The 26,026-nt window shown below is 45.1% G+C and overlaps 1 protein-coding gene across 2 annotated transcripts in view; it reads right to left on the reverse strand.

Moving 5' to 3' along the window:
• Positions 1–483: 483 nt before the first annotated feature.
• Positions 484–26,026, reverse strand: part of PRAG1 (PEAK1 related, kinase-activating pseudokinase 1) — a 71,651-nt gene continuing 46,108 nt past the window's right edge. For both annotated transcript variants that reach the window (XM_001136236.8, XM_009440228.5), the window contains exons 4-6: positions 23,159–23,316; positions 10,477–11,228; positions 484–2,033 (exon numbers count right to left, since the gene is read on the reverse strand). In XM_001136236.8, the coding sequence (XP_001136236.5) occupies positions 897–2,033; positions 10,477–11,228; positions 23,159–23,316 (2,047 nt within the window). In that variant the 3' untranslated portion in view covers positions 484–896. The remainder of the gene's footprint in view (positions 2,034–10,476; positions 11,229–23,158; positions 23,317–26,026) is intronic.

Below are 26,026 nucleotides of genomic sequence, written 5' to 3' on the forward strand. Positions count from 1 at the left end.
GATGACAGATGGGAAACAGAGACTCCCATCTCCGGCTGTAGAAATCTCAGCGCGAATACCTCCTGTATGTTCCCCTGTCCTGCTGTTCTGGCCCTTGCTTTTGGCCTTGTTACCCTTTGTTCTCATAACCCTGATCACACCTAGCTAAGTGGTCCCCTTAAGTTCTTTTCATCTGAGCCATCTGGGGTGGACTCTGTTTTCAGGCACGTCTCTGAATGATACAAATGGCAACCAGCTTTAGCAAACTGGAAATGGGTTTGAATTCCAAACCACTGGGATCACAGCGGCTGTGTCTGGATTCTTTCCAGAAGGCTGCCAGGTGGGAAGAGAAACAGGGAAGATTAATTGGTACCCAGTTGCCTGGTCCTTTGCAGACTGCTGCTGTATCTCCTGAAAAGCGTTAAGACCAAAGACAGCTCCGTTTTACCCACCAAACATATTAATACACTCAGGCACTTAAGGATAAAGAGCTTTGCTCATGACTCAACCAAAAAAAATTTTAATGGAATTTTCTTCTTTTTTTTTTTTTTCTTTAAATAATAATTTGACAAAAGGGTGAAGAAATCCTAAACAAGGTATTGAGGCCAGTGTCCAGGCTGCATTCTGTTCACAGAACTGTCCTCAGGACGTTGCATGGAACTGGAAATGTGTATAATTACAGAAGAAAACAGGGAGGACTTAGTGCAGAGAGGAGACGAGTGTGGACGGGCAACAGCATCCTTAGTCTTTCATATTTATATATGGTATATGTATTTTCTATATATATATTTATATATTTTACATCCAGGTATACCAGTCAACTGTACCATTTCCCAGGGAGACATGGGTGCTTCCAAGGCGAGACAGGAAAGGGTTAGGCAGGGAAGGGGCAGCGACGGTGCAGGCTGGGGCTTGGCTCACAAAAGCTGCAGGAGCTTCAGCGACTGTAAGAGGGCCCCGGGCTCCGCAGACGCCAGGTACTGGCAGCAAAGCCAGTCCTCCAGCTCCACGCCCCGCCTGCGATCCACCGCCTTCTCCGCAAACTTCATCATCATCAGGGCCCGCTTCATGTCGATCCAGTTGTGCAGCGTGCCGCACAGCGCCTCCTCCGAGGTGCCCGGCTGCTGCACCAGCTCGCGCCGAGGCCCCCACAGCAGGCACTGCAGCACGCGCTTGGCCTCGCCGATGCGGATACGCTTGATGGGATCGGCCTCCAGTAGCAGATGTGCCAGCTGCTGCAGGCCGGGTGAGTAGAGGGACAGCGCGGGCAGCGGCGGCAGGTCCTCCTGCCGGTAGTCTCTCTCCCGCAGCTGGGCGCGCACCTCGAACGGGTTGGGTTGGTGCAGCAGCTCGTAGATGAGGATGCCTGTCTGGAACTCATCGAACTTGCGGTACTGGGAAGCAGACACGATCTCGGGGGCCAGCCGGGCCTGGCTCTTCTGCTGCTGCAGGTTTGGGGTGCCGCCCGGCTTCTGCTTGGCCTTCAAAAAGTTGCTGATGATGAGCCGGGGCAGCTGCTTCTCCCGGGGCCCTTCCGGGGAGGCGGGGCCGGCTGCGGGGCTGAGAGTGCCACCAGCAGGCGGGGCGGCAGAGGAGCAGGGAGGCGCGGCGGCGGCGGGGGCGGGAGCCGGGGCGGGGGCGGGGCCGGCCTGGAGGGTGCAGTGCACCAGCAGCAGGTTCTCCAGGCACAGGTCCCGGTGGATGATCCCGTGCTCCTTCAGGTGCTCCAGCCCGTTGCAGAGTTGCAGAAGCAGGAAGCACACGCGCCGCTCGTACGCCTCGGGCTCCGCCTGGTGGCTGGCCGCCGAGTCCCGCACGAAGTCGGAGGCGGTCTGATGTGGCACCTCTCGGGTGATGACCACCACGCAGTCCTGCTCCTGGGCAGGGGGGTGTGCGGGCAGGGCAGGCACAGGGTCCTTGGGCGCGTCGGGGGAGCTGAGCATGCTGGACGGCACCGAGGCGACGAAGTGGCCGCAGTCCTGCTGGATGTTAAAGTGCACGGGCACGGACGGGCTGCAGTAGGAGACTGTTTTGGGCTCAGGGGTTTTGCAGATCTGTGGGGAGAAGAAGAAGTGAAATCAAGAGTGGGGCCGATGGTTCTGCCCAGCAAAGAGTGTGGAAACATTTGAGTATCTACGTGCAAGAAGCCTATCCACATAGGCTTAAGGGTAAGAGCAATCCATACACATGCTAGAAGAAAACATGGGACAGAATCTTTGAGGCCTTGGGTTGGGCAAAGATTTCTTAAATATCACACCAATAGCATCGTTCACAAAAGAAAAGAAAAATCACAAACTTAACCTCAAAGTTCTAAACTTTTGTGCTTCAAAAGACACCATTAAGAAAGTGGAAAGACAAGTAATAGACTGGGAGAAAATATCTGCCAAAATGTATGTAATAAAGGACTTGTTTCTGGAATTCGTATTAAAAAACACTCTTTTACAACTCAATAAGACAAACAGCCCAATTAAAAAAGGATACAGAATCATGGCATGGAGGAAAAAACAAACAAACAAACAAACAAAAAAACGTGGGCAAGAGATATGAATAGGTAATTCACCAAAAAAATTTGTAAATGGCCACAAGCATGTGAAAAGATGTTGGACATCATTATTCATCAGGCAAGTGCAAATCAAAACCACAGTGAGATATCAGTTCATGCCCACTAGAATGGGTTCTAATAAAAGACAATTCCAAGTGTCTATGAGGATGAGCAGAAATGGGAACCCTCAGACATTGCTGATGGGAATGTAAAATGCGGCAGGCCCCTTGGAGCAGTTTGTCAATTTCTTAAAAAGTTAAACATAAAATGACCATATGACCCAGTGAGTGGGGTCCCTGCCGAGCAACACACAGTGTGGTCGGGAGGTATTGGTAGGAAGACATCCCTCTGTGCACAGTGTGGACAAATTCTCAAGAAGGCAAATAGTGTTTATAAGAAAGCAGCCTCACTTCCCACATACTTTTCCTTCAAGGTGAGTCACAGCAGCTGAAATAAACCAGAAAGCTCTCCAAGGAAGAAGGAACCAGAAGGAACCCTCAGAGGAACCCCAGGGCACCATCTGAGATGAAGGTAGGAAAAACAAGATGGAAGGTCTCAAGCTTCTCTGTGGGAAGCATAGCTGGGGATCCACACAACTCTGTCTTTCTCGCCTCCTCCATTTCTTCTTGTACAAATGGCAGTGCCAGCCACCTGGAGATCTCTAGCAATCCTAGTCCTCATCTGGCTGCCACTCAACTAGAGAGTCTTGAACCGGCCGTAATGGCCCTCTGTCAGGCCTCAATCTCCCTGTCATTACCCTGAAAGGGACTTAAGTCTCCTCTCTCAAATGAATATTATTATGCAGCCTCACCCAGGCTTTATAGAAAGACAAAGATCAATGTGTAATGTAGAAAGACAAAGATCAATGTGTAATGTAGAAAGACAAAGATCAGATGTGAGAAGAAAGGCATCTCACATCTACCTATAAAATATTATCCTGCAAACACTCCCAAAATAACCCTGCCTTCAGGCTGCAGTGTTGGAATGATGATGAAGCAGTGTTTTTGAAGTACCTCAATGCTTACAGGCGATACTTTTAGAAGTTCTATTGCAAGCACCTTTTCACGGAGATTTATTTATATTGCAGCTGTACAAACCTTCTCAGCATGAAACCTGGCATACAAGAGCTCAGCCTCCAAGAGATGTTTTTAAAGCTAATTGTCGGGAATGGTGGGTAACACATTAATTTAGTAATCTGTCTACTATAAAAGCAGAATGGTAATAAAAGGGAAAGACATTTACCCCAGACATTGCTTCCTATTACACTAACAAAAATGATTTTGAAATACATGTCTAAAAGCCATTGTTCAGGCTCTTTCTTATTCCGGACTATCCAACTCTACTCGGTTTTTATTTTTTACTTTTTGAGACAGGCTGGAGTGCAGTGGTGCAATCACAGCTCACTGCAGTTTTGACCTCCCAGGTTTAAGCAATCCTCCCATCTCAGCCTCCTGAGTAGCTGGGACTAGAGGTGTGCACCACCATGTCCAACTAATTTTTGGAATTTTTGTACAGACAAGGTTTTGCCATGTTGCCCAGGCTGGTCTTGAACTCCTGGGCTCAAGTGATCCTCCCACCTCGGCCTCCCAAAGTGCTGGGATTACTAGCGTGAACCACGGTGCCTGGCCTGCACTTGGTTTTTAAATGGCAGGCTTCTGGAGCACTATTAAACTCAAGGAAATTTGCAGCAATGGTGGTGGGGGAAGTCCTCAAAGAAAGCATCTTGCATATACGCTGTGTTGTCAGTGGAGATGTGGGAGGACATCACTGTTATTGTCTCACCCCTAACAGATACAGATTGGGCTCTTGCATGTGCAAGTACTGTGCCAACTGTGAGGGTTCCATGCAGCATCTCATTCAATCTCATTAAATCCAAGGAGGAAGATGCTATTACAGAGGAGGAAACTGGGGCTTCCAGAAGTTAAATTATTTGCTCAGGACTATACAACCGAGAACTGTTGCAGAGGTCAAAAGCATGGGCTCTGGAGTGAAAAAAGGCCTGGGTTTAAGTATTAGCTCTGTAACCTTTGGCAAGTTACAGGGGATTTTCATTATTTGCAGGAGTTATGTTCTGTGAAGAAGCCATAAACACTGAATTAGTGAATAGTGAACCATTGTTCCTAGGGGAAATACAAGGTAAGTTTCCTGGGAACCTCTGGTCACAATATTTTCATTAACCCATCAGTATTCAACCTTGTTTCATGTATGCTTCTGTTTAGAGATACCTTGCTTAACATACCTTGTTGAGTCATTAAGAGGAACTCACAGGCAACAGCACTAGAGCTCATCCCTGAACAAAGCTTATCTAACACATATGTTTTTACCCATGAGGCACATCCCAGCCTTGTGATGGTTAGCAACACTAGACAGCACTTCAGCCCTATGCTTCGGACATTTTATTTTATATATATAGTTTTTTTTTTTTTTTTTTTTTTTTTTTTTTTTTGAGATGGAGTCTCTCTGTCGCCCAGGCTGGAGTGCAGTGGCACGATCTCGGCTCACTGCAATGTCTGCCTCCCAGGTTCAAGCGATCCTTCTGCCTCAGCCTCCTGAGTAGCTGGGATGACAGGTGCCTGCCACCACACTCGACTAATTTTTTGTATTTTTAGTAGAGACAGGGTTTCACCATGTTGGCCAGGCTGGTCTCAAACTCCTGACCTCAGGTGATCCAGCTTGGGCCATTTTAAACAGCAAAATCACCAACATGTAAACCCAAAAATAAAATTCTAAGGCCCTCCAACCATCTGAAATGGACCCCTCCTCTCAGTCAAGGGCATTCCAAAGTGAACATAAAAAAATAAGTTCAGGCCATGATGGGAAGGGGGAGCTGGACATGCCTCACGCTACCCTCCTCCCTGTTGGGATTACTGATAGGGCAGTCTCTTCAAGTCTGATAAAAATATTTACAATGTGTTCTCACTGAAGCCTGCTACCTGGAGGCTTCGTCTGCATGATAAAGCCTTGGTCTCCATAACCCCTTCTCATAATCCAGACATTCCTTTCTATTGATAATAACTCTCTCAACCAAGTGCCAATCAGAAAATCTTTGAATCCACCGACGACTTGGAAGCTCCCCCGGCCCCCTCAACTTCAATGTACATCATACATGTATTGATTGATAACTGTGTCTCCCTAAAATGTACAAAACCAAGTTGTGGCCTGACCACTTTGGGCACATGGTCTCAGGATCTCCTGAGGGCTGTGTCATGGGCCATAGGTGACTTATATTTGGCTCAGAATAAATCTCTTCTAATATTTTACAGAGTTGGACTCTTTTCATTGACAAACAAAAAGCACACAAATGTGAAAAACAAGACACTAAATAGACTGCAAAAAATGACCCTGGCTTCCAGGATGAGGGCTGAAACAAGATGGGAGACTGTCGCCTCATTCCCCTTCAGCTGGAAACATGCACATTGGGTGATATGGTTTGGCTGTGTCCCCAAACGAATCTCATCTTGTAGTTCTCATAATCCCCACGTGTGGTGGGAGGAACCTGGTGATGTTCTCATGATAGTGAGTGAGTTCTCATGAGATCTGATGGCTTTATAAGGGGCTTTCTTTTCCCTCCCTTTTTTTTTTTTTGAGATAGAGTCTTGCTCTGTTGCCCAGGCTGGAGTGCAGTGGTGCATCTTGGCTCACTGCAATCTCCACCTCCTGGCTTCAAGTGATTCTCCTGCCTCAGCCTCCCGAGTGGCTGGGATTACAGATGCCTACCACCACACCTGGCTAATTTTTGTATTTTTTATTTTTTAGTAGAGATGAGGTTTCACCATGTTGGCCAGGCTGGTCTTGAACTCCTGACCTCGTGATCTACCTGCCTTGGCCTCCCAAAGTGCTGGAATTACAGGCATGAGCCACTGCACCTGGCTGCTTTTGCCCCTTTTGCTTGGCTTCTCCTTGCTGCCACCATGTGAAGGACGTGTTTGCTTCCCCTTCCACCATGACTGTAAGTTTCCTGAGGCTTCCCCAGCCATGCTGAACTGTGAGTCAATTAAATCTCTTTCCTTTGTAAATTACCCAGTCTCAGGTATGTCTTTATTAGCATCGTGAGAACTAAACATCAGGTGACTCAAATTTTTCCTTGCCTTACACGTATCCAGAAATCACTGGAAAGCGCTTCGAGTATTGATTTTGGAATTACACATAAATTTGAGCGGGTAGATGATTTTGCAAATACAGAATCCATAAATAATGAAGATGGACGGTATTTATCTCAAAGCATGTTTTCTCCTCTGAATGACAGGGGCAGGGATAGTCCTTCCTCGTAGGGCCATTGTGAGGATCAGATGAAATGATGCAGGCATGGCTCTCAGCGCCAGGCCCAGCCCAGGGCAAGCACAATGGGGAAGGTTGCTATGGTGACTGCTCTTGCCATCTCGGCTGTAGCCCTCTGGTGATGCGGAGGCATCCAGAGCTGGCCTGCAGGTATTGTGCAAACCCGAAGAGCACAGCTGCCCAGGGGCCTGGGAAGAGTTTCCAAGGCTCCTTTTTCTCAGGGGTATGAAAAGCCTGGGCCCAGCAAACACTTGAGGCCTGGAGCTCCAGTCAGGCTGCTGACATTTTGCACAGAGATGTAAATGAAGGAGCAGAGTAAATGGCAACTGGGCTGGATGCATTTCAAAATCAGTGCACTGGGCCTTTGGCAAGACCCGCAGCTTCCTCAAAGCCCAGCAACGGAGAGGGCTGCGTTGGGCGCATGCTAACTAGCCCTGTGAGTGAGCTGTAGGCCCGCGCCGGAGATCATTCTACAGCACTGGGTGGGGGAAGGGGCGGTGGGGGACGGAGTGGCTTTTTCTCCATCTCCATCTCCCTACTCCCTGCCCCCACCCTCATTTCATTTTCAGGGGGCCCTGCACTCGGATTTTTAGCTCTAGAACTTTACATAGACTCTTGGTTCAGCTCAAGTTTCAAACGTTTTGCTGAGCCAGGACTCATTTAAACTTTGGAGTCAGGGCCTCATTCACGGGCTAAAGTCTGGGCTAAATCATGTCTGTTAAATAAAAAAGGCCCAGCAGCTTAAAACGGGGCCCTAATTACCAAGCCAGAATTCTGTCTAGATGGCTGAGAAATGAAACTGCTTCGAAAACGCACACACAACTAATGATTTTTTTTTTTCCTGTCACCTATTCATGCGGTGGAGCCACAAGAACCAGCTTAATCTCCTCACTGCTGCAGGGCGCTGAGCCCAAAGTAGTAGGTTCCAGCATCAGCAAGGAGCAGGTGTGAGCCTGCTATTGTTAACTAGGACTCCGCGACCGCAAACGAGGCTCCGTCTGCCTTCAGTGCCGGCTCCCTGTTTAACATGTGCAGATAAAATGCGCTCAGCCTCAGACAGGCAGCTCGCTGGCTGGGAAGGGAGACCCACTCCCCCTCCTGCGGATCCCCAGATGACTGTATTTCGTCTAGACTGGAGAGCTAATGAAGTGGAACAGCTGCCCGTGCGAAATGATGCTCCAGGGCCCCCACGGCCCGCCCCCACAATGACCAGGCCAGGCACATTTGCAAATTAATATTGTTCCTGGTAACGTTGTTCCAAGAATTACCATCCTCTGCATATTGGATGCTAGTCTCCAACTTTCCTTTTTCACGTGGCACAGAGACGGTCCTTGAGCTACCACGTCTCCGGGAAAGTCAACTAGGAAACCCCTGCGGCTCCTGTTTAGAAGCTAAGGCTTATCTTTTGGTTTCTGTGTGGCTTCTGTTTCTAATGAAATAAGGAGCAACACTTGTTTTTAACATTCTTAAGGAAAGTTAAATTTCTTTTGTGTTGTTTATTAGAGAATACGGCTAATTCTGCAGTAATATATGGGGCCCTAGAATCCAAGCTGCACAGCACAATTATTTATGTTTGTGAAAAACAAAACTGTGGCGGGGCACGGTGGCTCATGCCTGTAATCCCAGCACTTTCGGAGGCCGAGGCAGGTGGATCACAAGGTCAGGAGTTCGAGACCAGCCTGGCCAATATGGTGAAACCCCATCTCTGCTAAAAATACAAAAATTAGCCAGGCGTGGTGAGGGGGCGGCGCCTGTAGTCCCAGTTACTCAGGAGACTGAGGCAGGAGAATCGCTTGAACCCAGGAGATGGAGGTTGCAGTCAGCCGAGATCACACCACGTACTCCAGCCTGGGCAACAGAGCGAGACTCTGTCTCTAAATAAATACATTAATAATAATTAAAAAAAAAAAAAAACCGTTTGTCCCAAGGGCCCCTTACTTCTTGCAGAAGGGTCACCTCACTTTCTATACCATGGACAAGAGGAATTCAGTGTCTTCCACCAGGCTTTTTCCTCCTCAAAACAGAAAGGTCAGCTGTCTCTTGATACTGAATAATATTATTCAGTATATATTATTTATAATAATACTATTACTACTACTATTAATAATATTCAGTATATATAAATAATAAATAATTATAAATAATATATACTGAATATTAGTATTATTACTACTATTAATTATAACTACTATATATTATTTATATATACTGAATATTAATAGTAATAATAATATTACTTAAATATTATTTAATATTATTTTTTAAATGTTAGCAATATTATTTTTAAAAATTGTTGGTAAGCAAGCTACCCCACCAAGGCCATTTCAAATTAGCTTATTCTTTGCACTTTTCTAACTGGAAAAAAAAGGGATGTCTTAGGGCAGGTGATGAGAGAAGATAGCTCAGGGTCTCCCTCCTGACTCCCAATAAAAGCCCACATTTATAGAAGGGCCAGGGTCTCAATAGGTAATCAAGGAACAGCAAAAGAAGATGACAAATAGGGCCACAGGAAGGACTGGAGTTCATGGTAGAGACTCCAGTGGCCCAAATGGGTGCAGATGGCTCAACTAGCTCACACAGAGCTGCACTCTGACAGTGCAATACAGTGTGGGTAGCAAGAGGCCTGATCCAGCATCAAAGGTTAAAGAGCTGTGCTGCCTTGAGCTAGTCACTTAATGTCTCTGAACTTCATTTATCTTAAATGGTAGGGACATAACTTAGGCTTTGGAGACAGACACAGAAGAGCTCAAATCCATTCCAGCCACCAACTAGCTATGGGCAAATTAGTTAACCACTTTGAGCCTCAGATCCTCCATCTGTAAAACCTACCTAACCTGTAGGATTACTGTTAGGATTAGAGGTAAGAGTCTAGTTGTAGAGTGAATGCTCACACAAATGATATTATTACTATTATTGTTCAAGATGATTCCTAGGTCGAATGCTCCTTCTGGATCTAACATTAGAAGAATGACCTCATTATCCATCTCCCTCACTACATCATAGCTCTATAAGGAAGCTTATATTCACACCTACATACTCAGATTGTGGCAAAGTACCTGGCCTATAGTAGACACTCAATAAAAACCTGGTCAATAAATGAATAAACTCTCCGTTGCACTAAAAGGCAACTGTTTTCTTAACTCAGCTAAAGCACAGAATGTGTCTTATATTCATACTACAAATCTCATTGCACCATGTCCTGGGGCAGAGAGAGAGTGAAGCTGCTGAGCACTAAGTGTTAAAAGAATGCTTAGGGGTCAGGGGTGGTGGCTCACACCTGTAATCCCAGCATTTTGGGAGGCCGAGATGGGTGGATCATCTGAGGTCAGGAGTTCAAGACCAGCCTGGCCAATATGGCAAAACCCCATTTCTACTAAAAATACAAAAATTAGCTGGGCACGGTGGTGCACACAGATAATCCCAGCTACTCAGGAGGATCAGGCAGGAGAATCGCTTTCAAATGGGAGGCAGAGGCTGTAGTGAGCCAAGATTGTGCCACTGCACTCCAGCCTGGGCAACAAAGTGAGACTCTTATCTTACAAGAAAAAAAAGAATGCTTAGGAATCAACTCCCCTCCTAATGCCCAGACAGGTGAGATGACTTGCTCAGGCCATAGTTCTGCCCAAGCCAGCACCAGCCAGTGGCACAGCAGAATGCAAGGAGGGAGTGGTACCTACTTTCACAGCATAGGTGCTGCCGGGGTCCTCAGAGCAGGTGGCACAGTAATAAATGGCATCCCCCGAGTCACAGCAGGGCTTGTTACAAGTCAGCTTGAAGAGCGACCAGTTATTCTCATTGAAGTGGAGCTCCTTTTTCTGGCCGCCCATGAAGAGGTCCTCACATTTGGCTACAAGGCGGGCGAGGGACTGGGTGTAGAGTCCCCCCAGCTTGGCATAGGTGCCCTCCTTGCTGCTGATGTTGCTCAGGAGACCGTGCAGCTGAAGCTGGGTGCTCCCGGTGGAGGCTTGACTGGACACGCTCAGCTGGGAGGATGAGGCGGAGGGGGCCCCTTTGCACTGGAGGCCAGGGCTCCCGCAGCCGCCTCTGTTGCCCGCCAGCCCTGCTGCCGGAAGCCAGTGGCCACTGCCTTTGAAAGCTTTCTCCAGAGGATCAGAAGAGGAGAAGACAGGATGGTGGCGGTTCCCGGGGCTCAACGAATAGCTAAAGTGAGATTCGTCGTGGACGTTGGTTTCTGAGTGGCTTAGGTTCAGCTTGGGGCTTGCTGTTCGGGGCTTGGGGGAGCCTTGGGTCCAGAAGAAGCCATCCGGTGAAGAGGCTGCCCGGCTCACTATCTTTTTCTGGGGGAGTGGAGGGGGCTGCAGGGGGCCACTGGGGGACACATCCTCAGTGGAGCCTGAAGGAAACGGAACGGGAGCAAAGAGCTTCTTCCCGCTGTTGGTGGGCGAGTGAGCCAGCTCAGACGAGGGACCTGAAGAGGAGAGAAAGAAACCATAAGACCAAGGCCAATGCCACTCAATTCCAGGGTCCTGCAGACTTTTTTCCCTTTATTTATTTATTTATTTGGTCAGAGCAATTAATTTTATGTTACTTCTTTTCTATTTCTCTAATAGACAATATATGCACAATGGAAAAAATCAAAATGCAAAAAAGGTATAGCTTGACAATTAAGTCTTCCTCCTACCCCGTCCCTCAGTACTCAGCTCTCTCATCAGAGGAAACCACTGTCAGTAGTGTTTCATGCATCCCTCCAACAATCCAAACAAATGCTTGTGTGCACGTGTGCGCACACACACACACACAAATTACATAGAAAAGAGCAAACAGTGGCTACTGTTTGGAATAATGCTTTTCTTTCACATCTTGGAGAGATTTTTAAATCAAATATGCAGATTTATTTAATTATTTTAAACAGTCTTACCATAATATATCACCATATGCAAGTATCATAATTTAACCATCCCTTTTTGATGGACACTTAAATTGTTTCCAATATTTTGCAAACAATGCTGCAACAGAAATAACAAACTCGAACATGTGTGGTTTGAGTGGAATTTTTTAAAAGTCAGGTTTATAGAGGGTGTAACTGGCCAATGGTAAAATTCTCCCTTTTGGCTGGGTGCGGCGGCTCATGCTTGTAATCCCAGCACTTTGGGAGGCCGAGGTGGGCGGATCACCTGAGGTCAGGAGTTTGAGACCAGCCTGGCCAACATGGCAAAACCCCATCTCTACTAAAAATACAAAAACTAGCCAGGCGTGGTGGCAGATGCCTGGAATCCCAGCTACTTGGGAGGCTGAGGCAGGAGAATCACTTGAACATTGTAGGAGGAGGTTGCAGTGAGCTGAGATTGCACCACTGCAATCTAGCCTGGGAAACAAGAATGAGACTCCATCTCAAAAAAAAAAAAAATTCTCCATTTTTAGTATGCAGTCCCTGGAGTTTTCCCGTATACCCTGCTGGCTTAGTGGGCAAGGCAGGCCCAGAGATTTTAGAAGGCAGGAAGGTAATGATTTTAGAAATGAGGAAATGGATCTTAAAGAAAAGTGAGTCTTTTCAAGGCCCCACAGTTTCCGGAGTGGTGCATATGGATAAAGAGTCTGCCTGGGCAAAGGTTCACTCAGGGCTACAGGTGTCTGCAGGGCATGGGGACAATCAGAAAACCTTTCTAGGTAGCACACAAAATGGTGAGATGAAGGTGCAGTCTCTACAAAGGTGAGGGCTGACCTCACTCTTGGCATCAAGGTATAAAATGGTGGCTTCACAATGAAAGAAGAGTTTAAGTAAAAGAAAAAATATAAATATATATACACATATGTATATATAAAAGAGATATACACTATTAGAGCAAAGGGCAAACTGAAATAATACTCATTTCCTATATTCTCAGAACAGCTCTAAGGTGTTAACTGCTATTTTAATAACAGCTTTTAGGGGGATAAAAGAAATAATAAATCACATTCATAGTTGGTAAAATGCATCCTATTATCTTGAGGGTTAAAATACGAAAGAAATATGGCTTGCAGACTGGGTGTGGTGGCTCACACCTGTAATCCCAGCACTTTGGGAGGCTGAGGTGGACGGATCACTTGAGCTCAGGAGTTTGAGACCAGCCTGGCCAACATGGTGAAATCCCTTATCTACTAAAAATACAAAAATTAGCTGGGGGTGGTGGTGCGTGACTATAATCCCAGCGACTATGGAGTCTGAGGCAGGAGAATCACCTGAGCCCGGGAGATGGAGGTTGTAGTGAGCCAAGATTGTGCCACTACACTCATCCTGGGTGACAGAGTGAAACTTCATCTAATAATAATAATAATAATAATAATAATAATAATAATAATAATGGGTTGCAGCCCTAAGGAAATGTGTACTTAGGATGTGTACCCCTCATTGAGTTCTCCATGCCACATCACCCTAAGGGAAGAGCATGGAGTGTCTCTATGCCTTTCCACACCTTGGCAGTGGGACCAGAAAACAACAAAAAAAAGCAGAACAAAAGCATAGGAGCAGACAAGGGGTAGAAGGCCCCAAAGGAAGCAAATTATGAGTCTTGTGTCACCTCACTCAGGTGCACAGGACATTTCTAGGGCTGCTCCTGAACAGTTAATAACTTTCTAGCTCACACTGAGCCCTTCCCTGCTTTCTCCAACCCAAGAGGGAACAGAATAGATCCCTGAGGCTCAAACACCAGTTGCAAGCCACATAGATCAAGACTGGGTCTCTTTATTTCTGCTGCTCCACAGGGAGGAGGGTCTCTCTAGGGAGCAAGATGGATGGCCATGGGCTGACATTCATGCCCCAGCCTCAGTGACCGAGGCAGCATTAGTGAGCGACAGCAGGGCACAACCTTGAATGCAACGCTGACGGGAGGACAAACTCAGTGCATGCAACCTGTTGAACACAGGAGCTGAGAACCAATGGGTTCATGCAAAGAAAAGCCCGGGGGAGCTGAGCAAGACTATGGGGTCCCTGCACCAATATCCTCCTTGGCTCTATCATCTATCATAAGACTCAACAGGGGCTGGGCACGGTGGCTTATGCCTGTAATCTCAGCACTTTGGGAGGCCAAGGCGGGAGGATCACTTGAGGAGTTCAAGACCAGCCTGGGCAAAATGGCGAACCCCCAACTCTACAAAAGATACAAAAATTAGCTGGGCGTGGTGGTGCGCGCCTATAATCCCAGCTACTCAGGAGGCTGAGGGGGGAGGATCACTTGAACCTAGGAGTCAGAAATTGCAGTGAGCCGAGACTGTGCCACCGCACTCCCACCTGGGCTATAGAGTGAGACTGTCACAAGTGAAAATGAAATTCAAGAGGGAGCACCGTGTTTCTTAAGCTCTCCTTGCCCACTTTCCCATCTGTAGTAAGCAATCCTTGTTTCCCTGTGGTTTATCAAGATCATAGGGAGTTGCCCTTCCCATTTGCTAATGATAGGCGAGGCCCCTGGCAGCAAGGCTGAGTGAGTGATTTATACCCCTTCCAGGAGGGCTCAAGTTAATAATAAATCAAGCAGTGGTGGTGCAGTCTGGACCAGTCACTTTTACATGCCCACGAATTTCCCCCTCAATAGTCAGAATGAAGGGCGCAGAAGAAATAGCGAGCCAGAAGAGGGAAGATCTAGATGGCAGTGATCTCAGCAGGTGCTGAAATCCTGCGGTCCACAGGTCTCCCCATCCCACACTCCCCAGGAAAGCAATGGGGACAGACAGAGGCTACGGCAGATGATTCACTTCCTCTCCCTCCTCCCTCTAACAGAAGAGGCTGAGAGCAGGAGGAGGAGGATCAGTTGCCACCTCCTGGATAAAAAAAGGAGGGTAAGACCACCTACTTATGAGGCTCTCAAAGGACTGTAAGCCTCAGTCACCAAACTCCCAGCCTGATGAGCAGGAGGACTGGGAGCTGTGAGCACACATCCACTTCCTGACCTTTCTGCATTCTGGGCAGCAGAAACCATCACCAGCGAGGCGTCTGATTCTCAATTTATCATCAACACGACAGAAGTTGAGGCTGGGGGATGGGAGTGGGGTGTGATCAGAACCCTGGTCAATGCTTTCATCAGTGCCCTCAGAGACAAGGACAACCTGCCTACGGTCAGGATTCCTTCCCATCCCAAGTCCAGTGGGCTAGGGAGGTTCATAACAGATCAGTTTCCTGGTTAGTCTCTTCTTTAAGCCTTAGGCTTATTTCTCCATGTTTATTGGTTTTGTCTTCCTTGTCTTTACTACAAGGCTCTCCTGATGCCACCAGTATGCCCCTTTCTGCTTCTGCTCCAATTTGAGGGTAAGCAGTGGAGTGAACACTTCACCAGCTGTCAGCCTGCCCCGCCTGAGTTTCCTCCTTTAGAAAATGACCGATGACATCATTGGGAAGGCCCCTTGCAGCACTAATAGTCTATAATTTCAGCTACTCTCTCCATTTTCAACCTCTCTGAACATGCATTTTGTCTCAAAGCTGCCCCTGAAATCAAATAGCTCTAGGCAGATCGTTATCTCGGTTCAATTGTTCTTCCTTCTATGTCTAGTTCACACAAATTACCACTGGTACATTTTCCAATCTGTGAGGAGACCAGGGATCTTTTAGCAACATAATCGGTAACACTTCTAATTCCCTAGATGACGAAAGAGAACAAAGAAGTTCTGCTTTGGACTGTATGGTAGGTCCCAGCACAAAAAACCCTTCGTGTATTCAGGCAGCTGGAAGGAAGTGATTTTGTCCTTCCCTCTGTTTTCTCTTGCTTTCCTGTAGGAGCTGTTAGTCAGTGGCTTTGATCAGACCTACACCCTATCACTACTTGGGTAAATCTGACAAGGGGTACTAGGTATTAGCAGAGAAGCTTAACTTCAAGAATTAGCACACGCACTGATTAATTTTTCTTTGTTTCTTAGATGCTATGAGTTTGGGGCACCAAACTCAGTACTTGCCACATTATACACACACTCGTTGGAGTCTAGCACTGCATACCCAAACATTCCCTATCCACGCCCTTGCCCAGCAGAAGTAAAGGCCTGTAGCTACACAAACCTCATCAGGTGAAATACAGCTCCCCTAAAATGTGGACTTCACAGGGATAACTGGGCATTATCTACATATATTATGATTTTTTTTTTTTTTTTGGATGAAGTTTTGCTCTTGTTGCCCAGGCTGGAGTGTAATGGTGGGATCTCGGCTCACTGCAAACTCTGCCTCCTGGGTTCAAGTGATTCTCCTGCATCAGCCTCCCAAGTAGCTGGGATTACAAGCACCCACCATCACGCCCAGCTAATTTTTTGTATTTTTAGTAGACACGGGGTTTCACCATGTTAGCCAGGCTGGTCTTGAACTTCTGACCTTCAGGTGATCCACCCACCTCGGACTCCTAAAGTGCTGGGATTCCAGGTGTGAGCTACTGTGCCCAGTCTATTATGATTTTTGTATTCAGAAAAGATATGCCTGGTTCTATGACAAGCATACTGCATTCCAACCTAACGCATCCTTCCTCTGAGCTTACGGATCCTTAAAGCTCTCCAGGTGTGGAATTACAGCTGGTGAGAGGTCAGAATTCACTCTGGGAGCCCCCACCCCCACCCCACCACCTCCAGGCCACTCCAGGCCTCTGAGGATCCTATAGTTTCTCAGGTGTTAATATTCTTGGGGATACTTTGAAATAGATGCTAACATGCAGCCCTTGTAGATGAAACTGATTTCTCCACTACATGGCAAAGGGTAGCTGTCTTCTATGGAATCTAAAGGCACTCCTAAAGACCTCCTCTGGCTAATTCTCTTGACTCTTACCTGGGGAACTATCTCTCCCTAAACACGGCCTTAGGCAACACAGCAGCTATGTTCTTACTGTTTGCAACGGCTGCCACACTCTGGATTAGGCAAGCTGGAAATAACAGGGAACAAATATACCCTGACACCTAAAATAGTTCCGAGTTCACAGGCAAACCACTGGTTCAGAAAAGTCTGCCTAAAAAATCCTCCACGACTTTAGCCAACAGCCGATATTCTCCAGACTTGGATCCCAAGGGACATGAGACTAACTCAGACACATCCTGGTTTGATGCTGGTGTTGGATTGCTGTTTCCAAATTCTGCCTTACAATTAAGGGTGTAAAAGGGGTGAGAGGGGAGAACATTTTTCTGGGACCTTGGCCTATGTCTCAGTTGCCTCATTTGTTGGTTTTTAATAATTTTGCATGCTAATTGGGCCAGAGGGCTCCAAACCCCAGGTCCTAAGTTTTCCTTCGAATTTCCAATTCTGCATATAAAGGAAGTTCCTGGCTATAGAGTACAGCACGCTCCATGCCTTTAGCGAACGTGCTTCAGGGAAGACAAAGCATTTCTAGTGAGAAGCTACATATCATGTACGCTTCAATGGATGGGATCTTAAAAAGACCAAGGGAAGGTGCACTAGTTTGGTGTCATTATATTTAGAAAGCAGAGATGAGAAATCAGGATTTCAGTGGTTGGGAAGAACAGCTTAACCTCTCTGCAGAAATGCAGACCAGAAGTTCAAACATGGTACTCTGAGGTTTTCCTTATTATAGAGTCCTCTCTTCTTGCTGGGTTTTAATAGGCACTTTCATTGTTCTCTGCAGCCAAAATGAGAGCTGAGCTGACAGAGGAAGTGGTCAGTCCTGTTTTGGCTCTTTCTTTGCACAGCTCTGCTGTGTGATAGCAGCTGGGTCAGAACAAACGCAGAAGCAAAGGGCAGCGTCCCAACTAAGTCTCCCCAAACGTTTAGCTTTTGTGTTTGACCATTCTCCAACTTAGAGTAAGGTAAAGCAAGTGGAATATGGATGGAGAAAACCTCACCCATACCCTGTGCCCTGGGGCCCTAGTGCAATTCTCTCATGTGAGAGGTGAGAAAACTAAAGCCATCTGTACGGGCACCTTGCCAATATCACCCAGGAAGTGGCTGTCATGCAGGTTTCTGCCAACCCCCATTAAGAGAGGATGAAGGGTGGGGCAGAGGGATGCTTTGGCTTCACATGGACTTGTTCCTCTGAAGGCAAGTTTTGCAATCTCTTGTTTGGTTCCACAGTCAGAGCAGGTTCAACATGAAATGTAGAAGAAAAAACAAAAACAAAAAGCAAAGCAGGCTGGGCTCAGTGACTCATGCCTGCAATCCCAGTACTTTGGTGAGCTGAGGCAGGCGGATCACCTGAGGTCCGGAGTTTGAGGGGCCAACATGGTGAAACCCTGTCTCTACTAAAAATACAAAAATTAGCTGGGCATAGTGGTGTGTGCCTGTAATCCCAGCTACTCAGAAGGCTGAGGCACAATAACCACCTGAGCCTGGAAGTGGAGGTTGCAATGAGCTGAGACTGCACCACTGCACTCCAGCCTTGGTGACCGAGTGAGACTCCATCTCAAAAAAAAAAAAAAGCATTTCTTTAAAAGAAACCTTTCCTTTTTCTAAGAAGATAAACGTGTTCTGAAACTGGAAGCAGGTTATTAGCATTTTACAACTGGATGGAAAATGTGGCATTTGTGAGGAGTCTCTCCAGACCACTTAATCATCCCAGGAAACAATAATCAAGATGTGAATGTGATTTACATGCGAAAGAAGAGAAAGCTCTGTCTCACTTTGGAAAACAGGCTCTAAGTACCTCGAATGCCCTGCCTACAGCTCACATGTGGTCCTGGAATTCTGATCTTTCAATCTCCTGTTATAACATAATCATTAATGGTTTTCTTCCGAGTTAGTAAAATTAAAAGTTAATTCAAAGCACTTTCCATGCCGGGCACAGTGGCTCATGCCTGTAATTCTAGCACTTTGGGAGGCTGAGGTGAGCGGATCACTTGAGGTCAGGAGTTTGAGACCAGCCTGGCCAACATGGCGAAACTCGTCTCTACTAAAAATAGAAAAATTAGCCAGGCGTGGTGGCGCGCATGCAGTCCTAGCTGCTGAGGCAGGAGAATTGTTTGAACCCTGGAGGTGGGGCTTCCAGTGAGCAGAGATTGTGCCACTCCAGCCTGGGCAACAGAGCAAGACTCTGTCTCGAAAAAACAGAGGCACTTTTCAGATGCTGTGACGGAAAAGTAAATTGACATTTTTAGAGGATACTTTGGTAATATTTATTTAAAATACACATGCAGTTTGATATGTCAGTTCCACTTCTTCTAAGGATTTATCTTACAGATTTGCTCACCAAATCATGCCAATGTATGGCACAGAGTCTTACCGTAAGTCTTGCAATGAAATCAACCTAGACATGCATCAGCAAGAGAGGGATTTATAACCAAATCATACAATGAAAAAATAAGCAGCAATTTCAAAAAATGAGGCAGTCCTAGGGGTTCTCATTTGAAAGGCCCCAAGATAAAGTGCAAAAATCTGTAGAACTGAATTTTATATTTCACATATGGATACACATTTTTGGGATGATACAGAAAAAAATCTTAAAAGTGATGGTAGGAGCTGGGATGGGGTGTCAGAAAACTGACTTTTCATTTTATTCCTTTCTCTGTTGTTTGAATTTTTATAAAAAAAAGTATTAACTTTATTGGAACAATAATAAATTATTTAAAATTCAGTTTAACGGGGAAGGTTTAAATGAAGTTGAAGCTTCACTTCAGTGATATTATAGCTCAGGCCACAGAAAATTTTTAAAAATAAATGTTTTTTTCCTTTGGAGCACTCCCACCCCTCCCCACCCTGTTCCTGGCTTGATTTTTCTCCTGGCACTCGCTGCCTTCTGACCAGTAGCTACTTTACATCTTATCTTTCTTATTGTCTATCTCTCCTACCAGAATGTAAGCCCCTTGAAGGGACTGGGAATTATTTCCATTGCTGAAACTTCAGCATCTAGAATTGTACCCAGCACAGAGTTTGCAATCAACAATATCTATCAAATGAATGACTGCACTAATATACATTTTTTAAAAATTTGCCAGTAGTAGTCAGCTTGTTGAGAAAAACAAGCTGACTGACTACTGTCAATATATTTAATTAGTGTTCTGTATCTCTGGTTTGCCAGCTATAAAAATAAGAATGGTATCACTGCCCTGGTACATGTATTCATGCAAGTGAGAATATCTATATGAACTGTATTTTCAGACTTCTTATCTATTGCTGGTGCCAATGGTTTCAGTTCAACAGAGAACTCTCTAATCTTCTCTAATCTCCGGGCATTCAGAAATATTTGCTGAACTGCTGAACTGAATTGTAATGGTATCCTACATCAAAGAGGGAAATGATCTCAATGAGACATTAGGTTTGCAAATTTACAAGTAACCACTTAAAGCAAAAAGGTCTCTTGATGACCATTTCTGATCATCATTTCCCTCACACATCCAACCATCCATTCCCTTCAAAAACCTTCCCCTTGGCAGCCTTCATGGATCTGTCCTGACACATGCAGTCTGTACCTCCTAAACCAAGCATAAACCAAACAACTGCTTCGACAAATTTTCCTTGCACTGAGTTGACTGGCTGTTCAATTGAATTGGACAAATGGGATAACAGATGCACCGGAGGAATATGTAATCTGATACAAGTATAAAGAGGTGAAATTAACATTGATACAAAAGTGGCATTTTGCCACTGTAACATTTAGAATAAGCACCTGTTTTAAAAATGTAACAAAGTAAGAGATTTCAATTAGCTTTTCCTTATACAACTAAAACCTCCCCCCACCCATAAAACTCAAATCATTAACTTCAGCCATTAACTCTGATAAAAGTATAAAAAGGTGAAGTTAACACTGACACAAAAGTGGCATTTTGCCACTGAAACATTTAGAATAAACACCTGTTTTAAAAATGTAACAAAGTTAGAGATTTCTATTAGGGTTTTCCTTATACAACTAAAACCTTCCCCCCACTTCCCCCCCCACACCCCTTTCCCCCCCCCACCCACCTCCGACATAAAGCATGAATCACTAACTTTAGCCATTAACGCTGATACATTTCCAAGAAGTTTACACAAACTACTATCATGATATGCCCTGGAATGACTTTTTCCTCCATCCATTCAGGCCAGCCTATACTGTGGATGGAAACAGTCAATGAAACGCATAGTTTTCACTAGCAGATTCTTACTGACAAAATAAATGTAGAGTCTAATGGTATCTTTTGGCTTAATGTATAATATTAGAAAGGCAGACACTACATTCAAGTTTCAAAGAACTTCAGCGTGAACTAGTTCTGCTTCTATTTGGATCTAATCTCTCAGCTTTGGTACTGCATGCCAAACAGTAACTAAAGTTGCAATGGATAAATATTTCAGTTACAAGATAAAAGTGAGTTAAGGACCCATGGGACTGGAAGATAATTGTGCAATAACAAATCTAAGCTGCCTTGGTAAGCGGTGAGAAGTGAATGAAGGATTTCTCATATTACATGACCAGTAGTTCTGTATATTCTCCAGATTAATGATTAATGTTTAAAAGATGTCAAAAAGAAGAGAGAGAGACAGAGAAAGAGAGAGAGAAAGAGAGAGAGAGAAAGAATGTCATGCCTTTGGTCTCTTGCCAGTTTCAAAACATGGTTCCGGGTACAGAGAGCCATGCCCAGGGGCAGCAGATAGAATGGTTGGCTCTCAGGGGCTAGAGTCCAGGGACAAGGTACATATCTTCTTGTTGGTCTGGGAGTCTAAGTTTTGAAATGCATTTCTACTGAACAACTAGCTTGTGATAAAGGAATACCACGACAATATATTCATTTTAATTCATGTTATTCAGAAATGAACATGAGAAAACGTCTGAATAGGTTTCCCCATTGAACTCGCAAACCTCCAGCATTGAACTCACAAACCTCCGGCAGCTCTCTGTCTCCCACCTGCACAGATTGCTGTGAGAGCCGTGTACAATTCAGCCCCTGCTTCCCACCAAGCTCATGTCCCATTTCCCCTTGCCGGTGTCTATTGAAGCACGTCAGACTGGTCTCATCCTTCTCCCACGTGCACTGCCATCCCTGTGGCTTTGCTTCTCTTTTATTGTTCTCTAAACCTGGAAAGCCCTCTCCTCCTCACCCCCTCCCTCCCTAATTCTGGCCACATTTCAGATCTGATCTCTAAGTCCCATGTTCTCATAAAGTCTTCCCTAAACCCTCCACCAGCCTTCATTGATTTCTGTCTCTTCTGGAAGCCTTTATAAGAAGCACTCATGTTCTGGGCTGCCCAATATCCTACCGTATCCCATCCACCCATGTACCATGTGTTTTAACCTTATCTTTCCTAGTCAGTTCTTAGGAACCCTGCGAGTGGACGTCATGGTTTACTGGTTCTGGGAAACAAAGTGGTGAAGCCATGAAGTCCAGTTCGCCTGACACCCGCTGGTTGGTGACTGATGGTTCATTGTAGATCACTCCCCAGAACTGGTTACAATCTCCAAAAGAGTGGATCAGAACTAACCAACACAGGGGCTCGTGGTCGAGATGCACTGCCCTCTATGGAATAATCTGCCTTGTTGAATTTGTTATACAATGGGCTGGGAAAAGGAAGAAGATAAGAGCCTAGAAAAATCTACAGAAAAAGAAAATCTGTTGTTGCTACCTTCCTCCCAAATCAAGACTAAGATATTTCCTGTTTTTAAGTAAGAACTGTCAGAGGTTTCTCATCAGAACACACCACAGACTGACTTATAACACACTCTTTTGTCTCAGCCAGTACCTATCGTTTAGGTAGAATAATGTTGCTGACAGTAAATTTGCAATGGAACCCTCTATTGTGTCATTGCCTATTGAGAAGAAATATTTCCATAGGACTGAAAAAGGAAGTCATGTGAGTACAAGTCTAAATCCAACATGCTAATGCAAGTCTAAGAGAAACGCAGGAGAGGACACATACACAAAGAATGCTGAAAGGGCGAGAGGTTTTAAATATGACCCATCCAGGCCACAACTATGGAAAAACAAGAGTTCCTTTTTAGGGACATGCCCAATGGAGGACAGACCCACCCATAGGCCTTAGAGCTTAATCCAAAAAGCAGGCTAGATGGTGGCCTAATGAAGTCTTCATGCTTAATTCAGCAAACATTATGTAAACATCTGCTGCGTCCAGTAAGTGTGTACATGTGGGTACATGCACATGTAGATGCAAAAGAGAGAGAGAGAGAGAAAGAGATAGTGAGAATGTGTGGTTTAGGACCCATCCTGAGGACAGAAGTAAAAAGCAGGCCTGTACACAGATGGCTCATTACCCAAGGAAATAGGAGCCTTTCAACCTCATCTTCCTCCCACCATGTTGCCACGTCCACACTCTTATAATTTGGAGAGGGCAATATGGATGGGCTGGCTTGCCATATATTCAGTAGATAATTGACTTCAACAGCTCCCTGGAAGAGTCTACTTCATTGAGAAAGCAGGACCAAGACAGTAGTCCTTGCTCAGCCCTTCCAATCCCGCAAGCAACGCAGGACTGGTCTTGAAGGTCCAGGAGAATCTAAGCCTCTCCGTCAAGGTCAAGTTTGTTACCTCCATCGCTGCAGGTCCTGGAGTCTGAGGCCAGGCTGTCCGTGGAGCCGGTGGTGAAGCTGACGTGGACACCCCTGAAGGATGGGCTGAGGCTTTCTGCAGAGCCCTGGCTCACTTTTTCCAGATCAGAGCTGCTCTTGTTCATTTTTAGAAGGTGCCTGGAAAAGGTAGGAACAAACAATACAAATAACTCATTCGATTTCCATTCAGAAAGCAGGCTGATGGATCATGAACTTACCATGCTCTTGAAACCTGGCCAATGTCAGCAAGTTTATTAAAAGAAAAAAAAAAAAGATTTTGGGGAGACAGTAGAGGTTCTCTTCTGAGTTCTTATGTGCATGAATGACAGGAGACTTCCAGAGTGTGGTTAGGAGAAGCGAGTCTATTAAATTTAAACAAGCACCAAAATTCTTACATGGAAGGAATTGCCTTCATATTCTCACCCCATCTGCCAAAACAGTTGTGTCACCTATTATATCCTGTGTAAAATCTCTACAAAGAAAAATAAAGATATTATCATACACACCAATGTATAGAGATATACAGATATTGGGTTGTTTTTGCAAGATCCCAGGACAAATGAATTGCAAACTAGGCCTTTACAAGTGAGATTTCTTTTTTTACCTGGTACTCTTTTGCCAAAGCTTCAAAGGGTCTAGATTGTTTCTTGGAATTAAGGAAAACTTTAAATGTGAACCAGACTTCCAGTGACATGCTTAGATAGAAACAAGTTGATATAACCCTTTTTCCAGAACAATGGAACCAACCTTTTGCTTTTCTGTGAAATCTTTCGTTGCATCTCTAAATAGCATCACCAACAGATCAAGGACAGAAATACCAACTTCAAGAGAAAAACACTCACATTGGAGAAAACAGTTCTATTATTAGGTTGGGTGTTTAGCTTATTGATTTCTCCTTCCCACTTTCCAAGGGCCACATGAATATTCATTTCTGATCTGACATTCTCACCATGAAGGGAGACAGATCACACCAGGTCCAGCTCTTTCCCTGCTGGTGGAAACCCACATTTGTCTGAACTGATATTTCCTGATGACATTCCTGTTCCTTCTACGGCAGATCCATATCTCAATATCTGCTATGGGAAATACACAATACAGTACTGATTTGGCATCAGAACTGCCTTATTTAATGCGCATGACCTTACGGTCAAGAATTTATTGGCTGTTCTTTGTGTTCAACATTGCCAGGCCCTGTTTTAATTTTCATAGTCACAGGAATCCCCTGTGTATCAACAGGAGGGTTTAAAGTTTGTTCGCTACCACAAAAAGTGCTCCTTGAAAACACGTCCCTCTCCCCACTCCCAACCCTTAGAATCGTACTTTTAAACTGTGTTAAAGCTGTCAGAAAAAAAATGTGACAGTGAAGGCAACATTATGACTAATCTTCATCTTTGTATCTCAGTATCGCTGTGGGAACCTTGGAAATATCACTTCCTTAGGAAATGCTATGGCAGTAGCTGATCCTTGCCTAATCTCCTGGCAAAATAAAATCAAAGACAGTTTCATACAATATTCTTATATCCACATCAGATCTATCACTAATAGTTTTCTCCAAGGGAAGCCAGGATATGAAGTCATGCATAACAACTCCTCAGTCTAGGAGAGAAGCCAGAGCCAGCTCTGTGGCTATCCCCTACTTTGCCCCTTCCAAAGTGGTTTCTAGAGTTTCTTGGTCTTCAGGCCCAGAAAATCACTAAGGGAGAAACTACAGCACCATGGCTACAGAGCTGGCACAGCTTCCCACTCCACAAACTTCATGAAATGTATGTAAATAGACAAAACCAAAAAATACATAAACATGTGTATGTATGAGCATATATATATATATTCATATACATATGCACACACACACACACATACTTATTTAAAGTAACAGCCAAGATTAAAAGAAAGAACAATTCTCAGGTGCCAGATACAAAGAGGGAACTCCACACACAGGCAGTACAAGGGATCCTTCAATACTAAGCGTATGTTTACTACAGATTTCAGTAGACGCACTTTATCAGGCTAAGGATGTTTATTTCTATTTCAAGTTTTCTAAGGTTTTGTATTTCAAAATCATTTTTGGCTATTAGGGTTTATTAAATGCCTTTTCTACATCTATGGGAAAAAAATCGTATCATGTTTCTCCTTTACTCTGTGAATGTGATGAGTTATGTTAATAGCTTTTCTTAATTAAGCCATCCTTGCACATGTTGTATGAACTTATTTTACTACACATTGCTGGATTCAGTTTTACTCATATTGAGTTTAAGATTTTTACATTTACATTCAAATAGAGGCTAGCCCATAATTTTTCTTTCTTGTCCTGTCCTTGTCCAATCTGGATATAAAGGTTAAAATAGAATTATAAAATGACGGCCGGATACGGTGGCTCCCTCCTGTAATCCCAGCACTTTGGGAGGTCAAGGCGGGCAGATCACTTGAGGTCGGGAGTTCAAGACTGGCCTGGCCAACAGGCCAACCCCATCTCTACTAATAATACAAAAATTAGCCAGGCATAGTGGCCTGCGCCTGTAATCCCAGCTACTTGGGAGACTGAGGCAGTAGAATCGCTTGAACCAAGGAGGCGGAGGTTGCAGTGAGCCGAGATGGTGCCACTGCACTCCAGCCTGGGTGACAGAGTGAAACTGTGTCTCAAAAAAAAGAAAAAGAATTATAAAATGAATTGAGTAACTTTCACTTTTTCAATTATCTCATGTAATTTTTTTTTTTTTTTGAGATGGAGTCTTGCTCTGTTGCCCAGGCTGGAGTGCAGTGGCACCATCTTGGCTCATGCAAGCTACGCCTCCCGGGTTCACGCCATTCTCCTGCCTCAGCCTCCCGAGTAGCTGGGACTACAGGAGGC

Source organism: Pan troglodytes, chromosome 7, assembly GCF_028858775.2.
Source record: "Pan troglodytes isolate AG18354 chromosome 7, NHGRI_mPanTro3-v2.0_pri, whole genome shotgun sequence".
NCBI classification, from domain to species: domain Eukaryota; kingdom Metazoa; phylum Chordata; class Mammalia; order Primates; family Hominidae; genus Pan; species Pan troglodytes.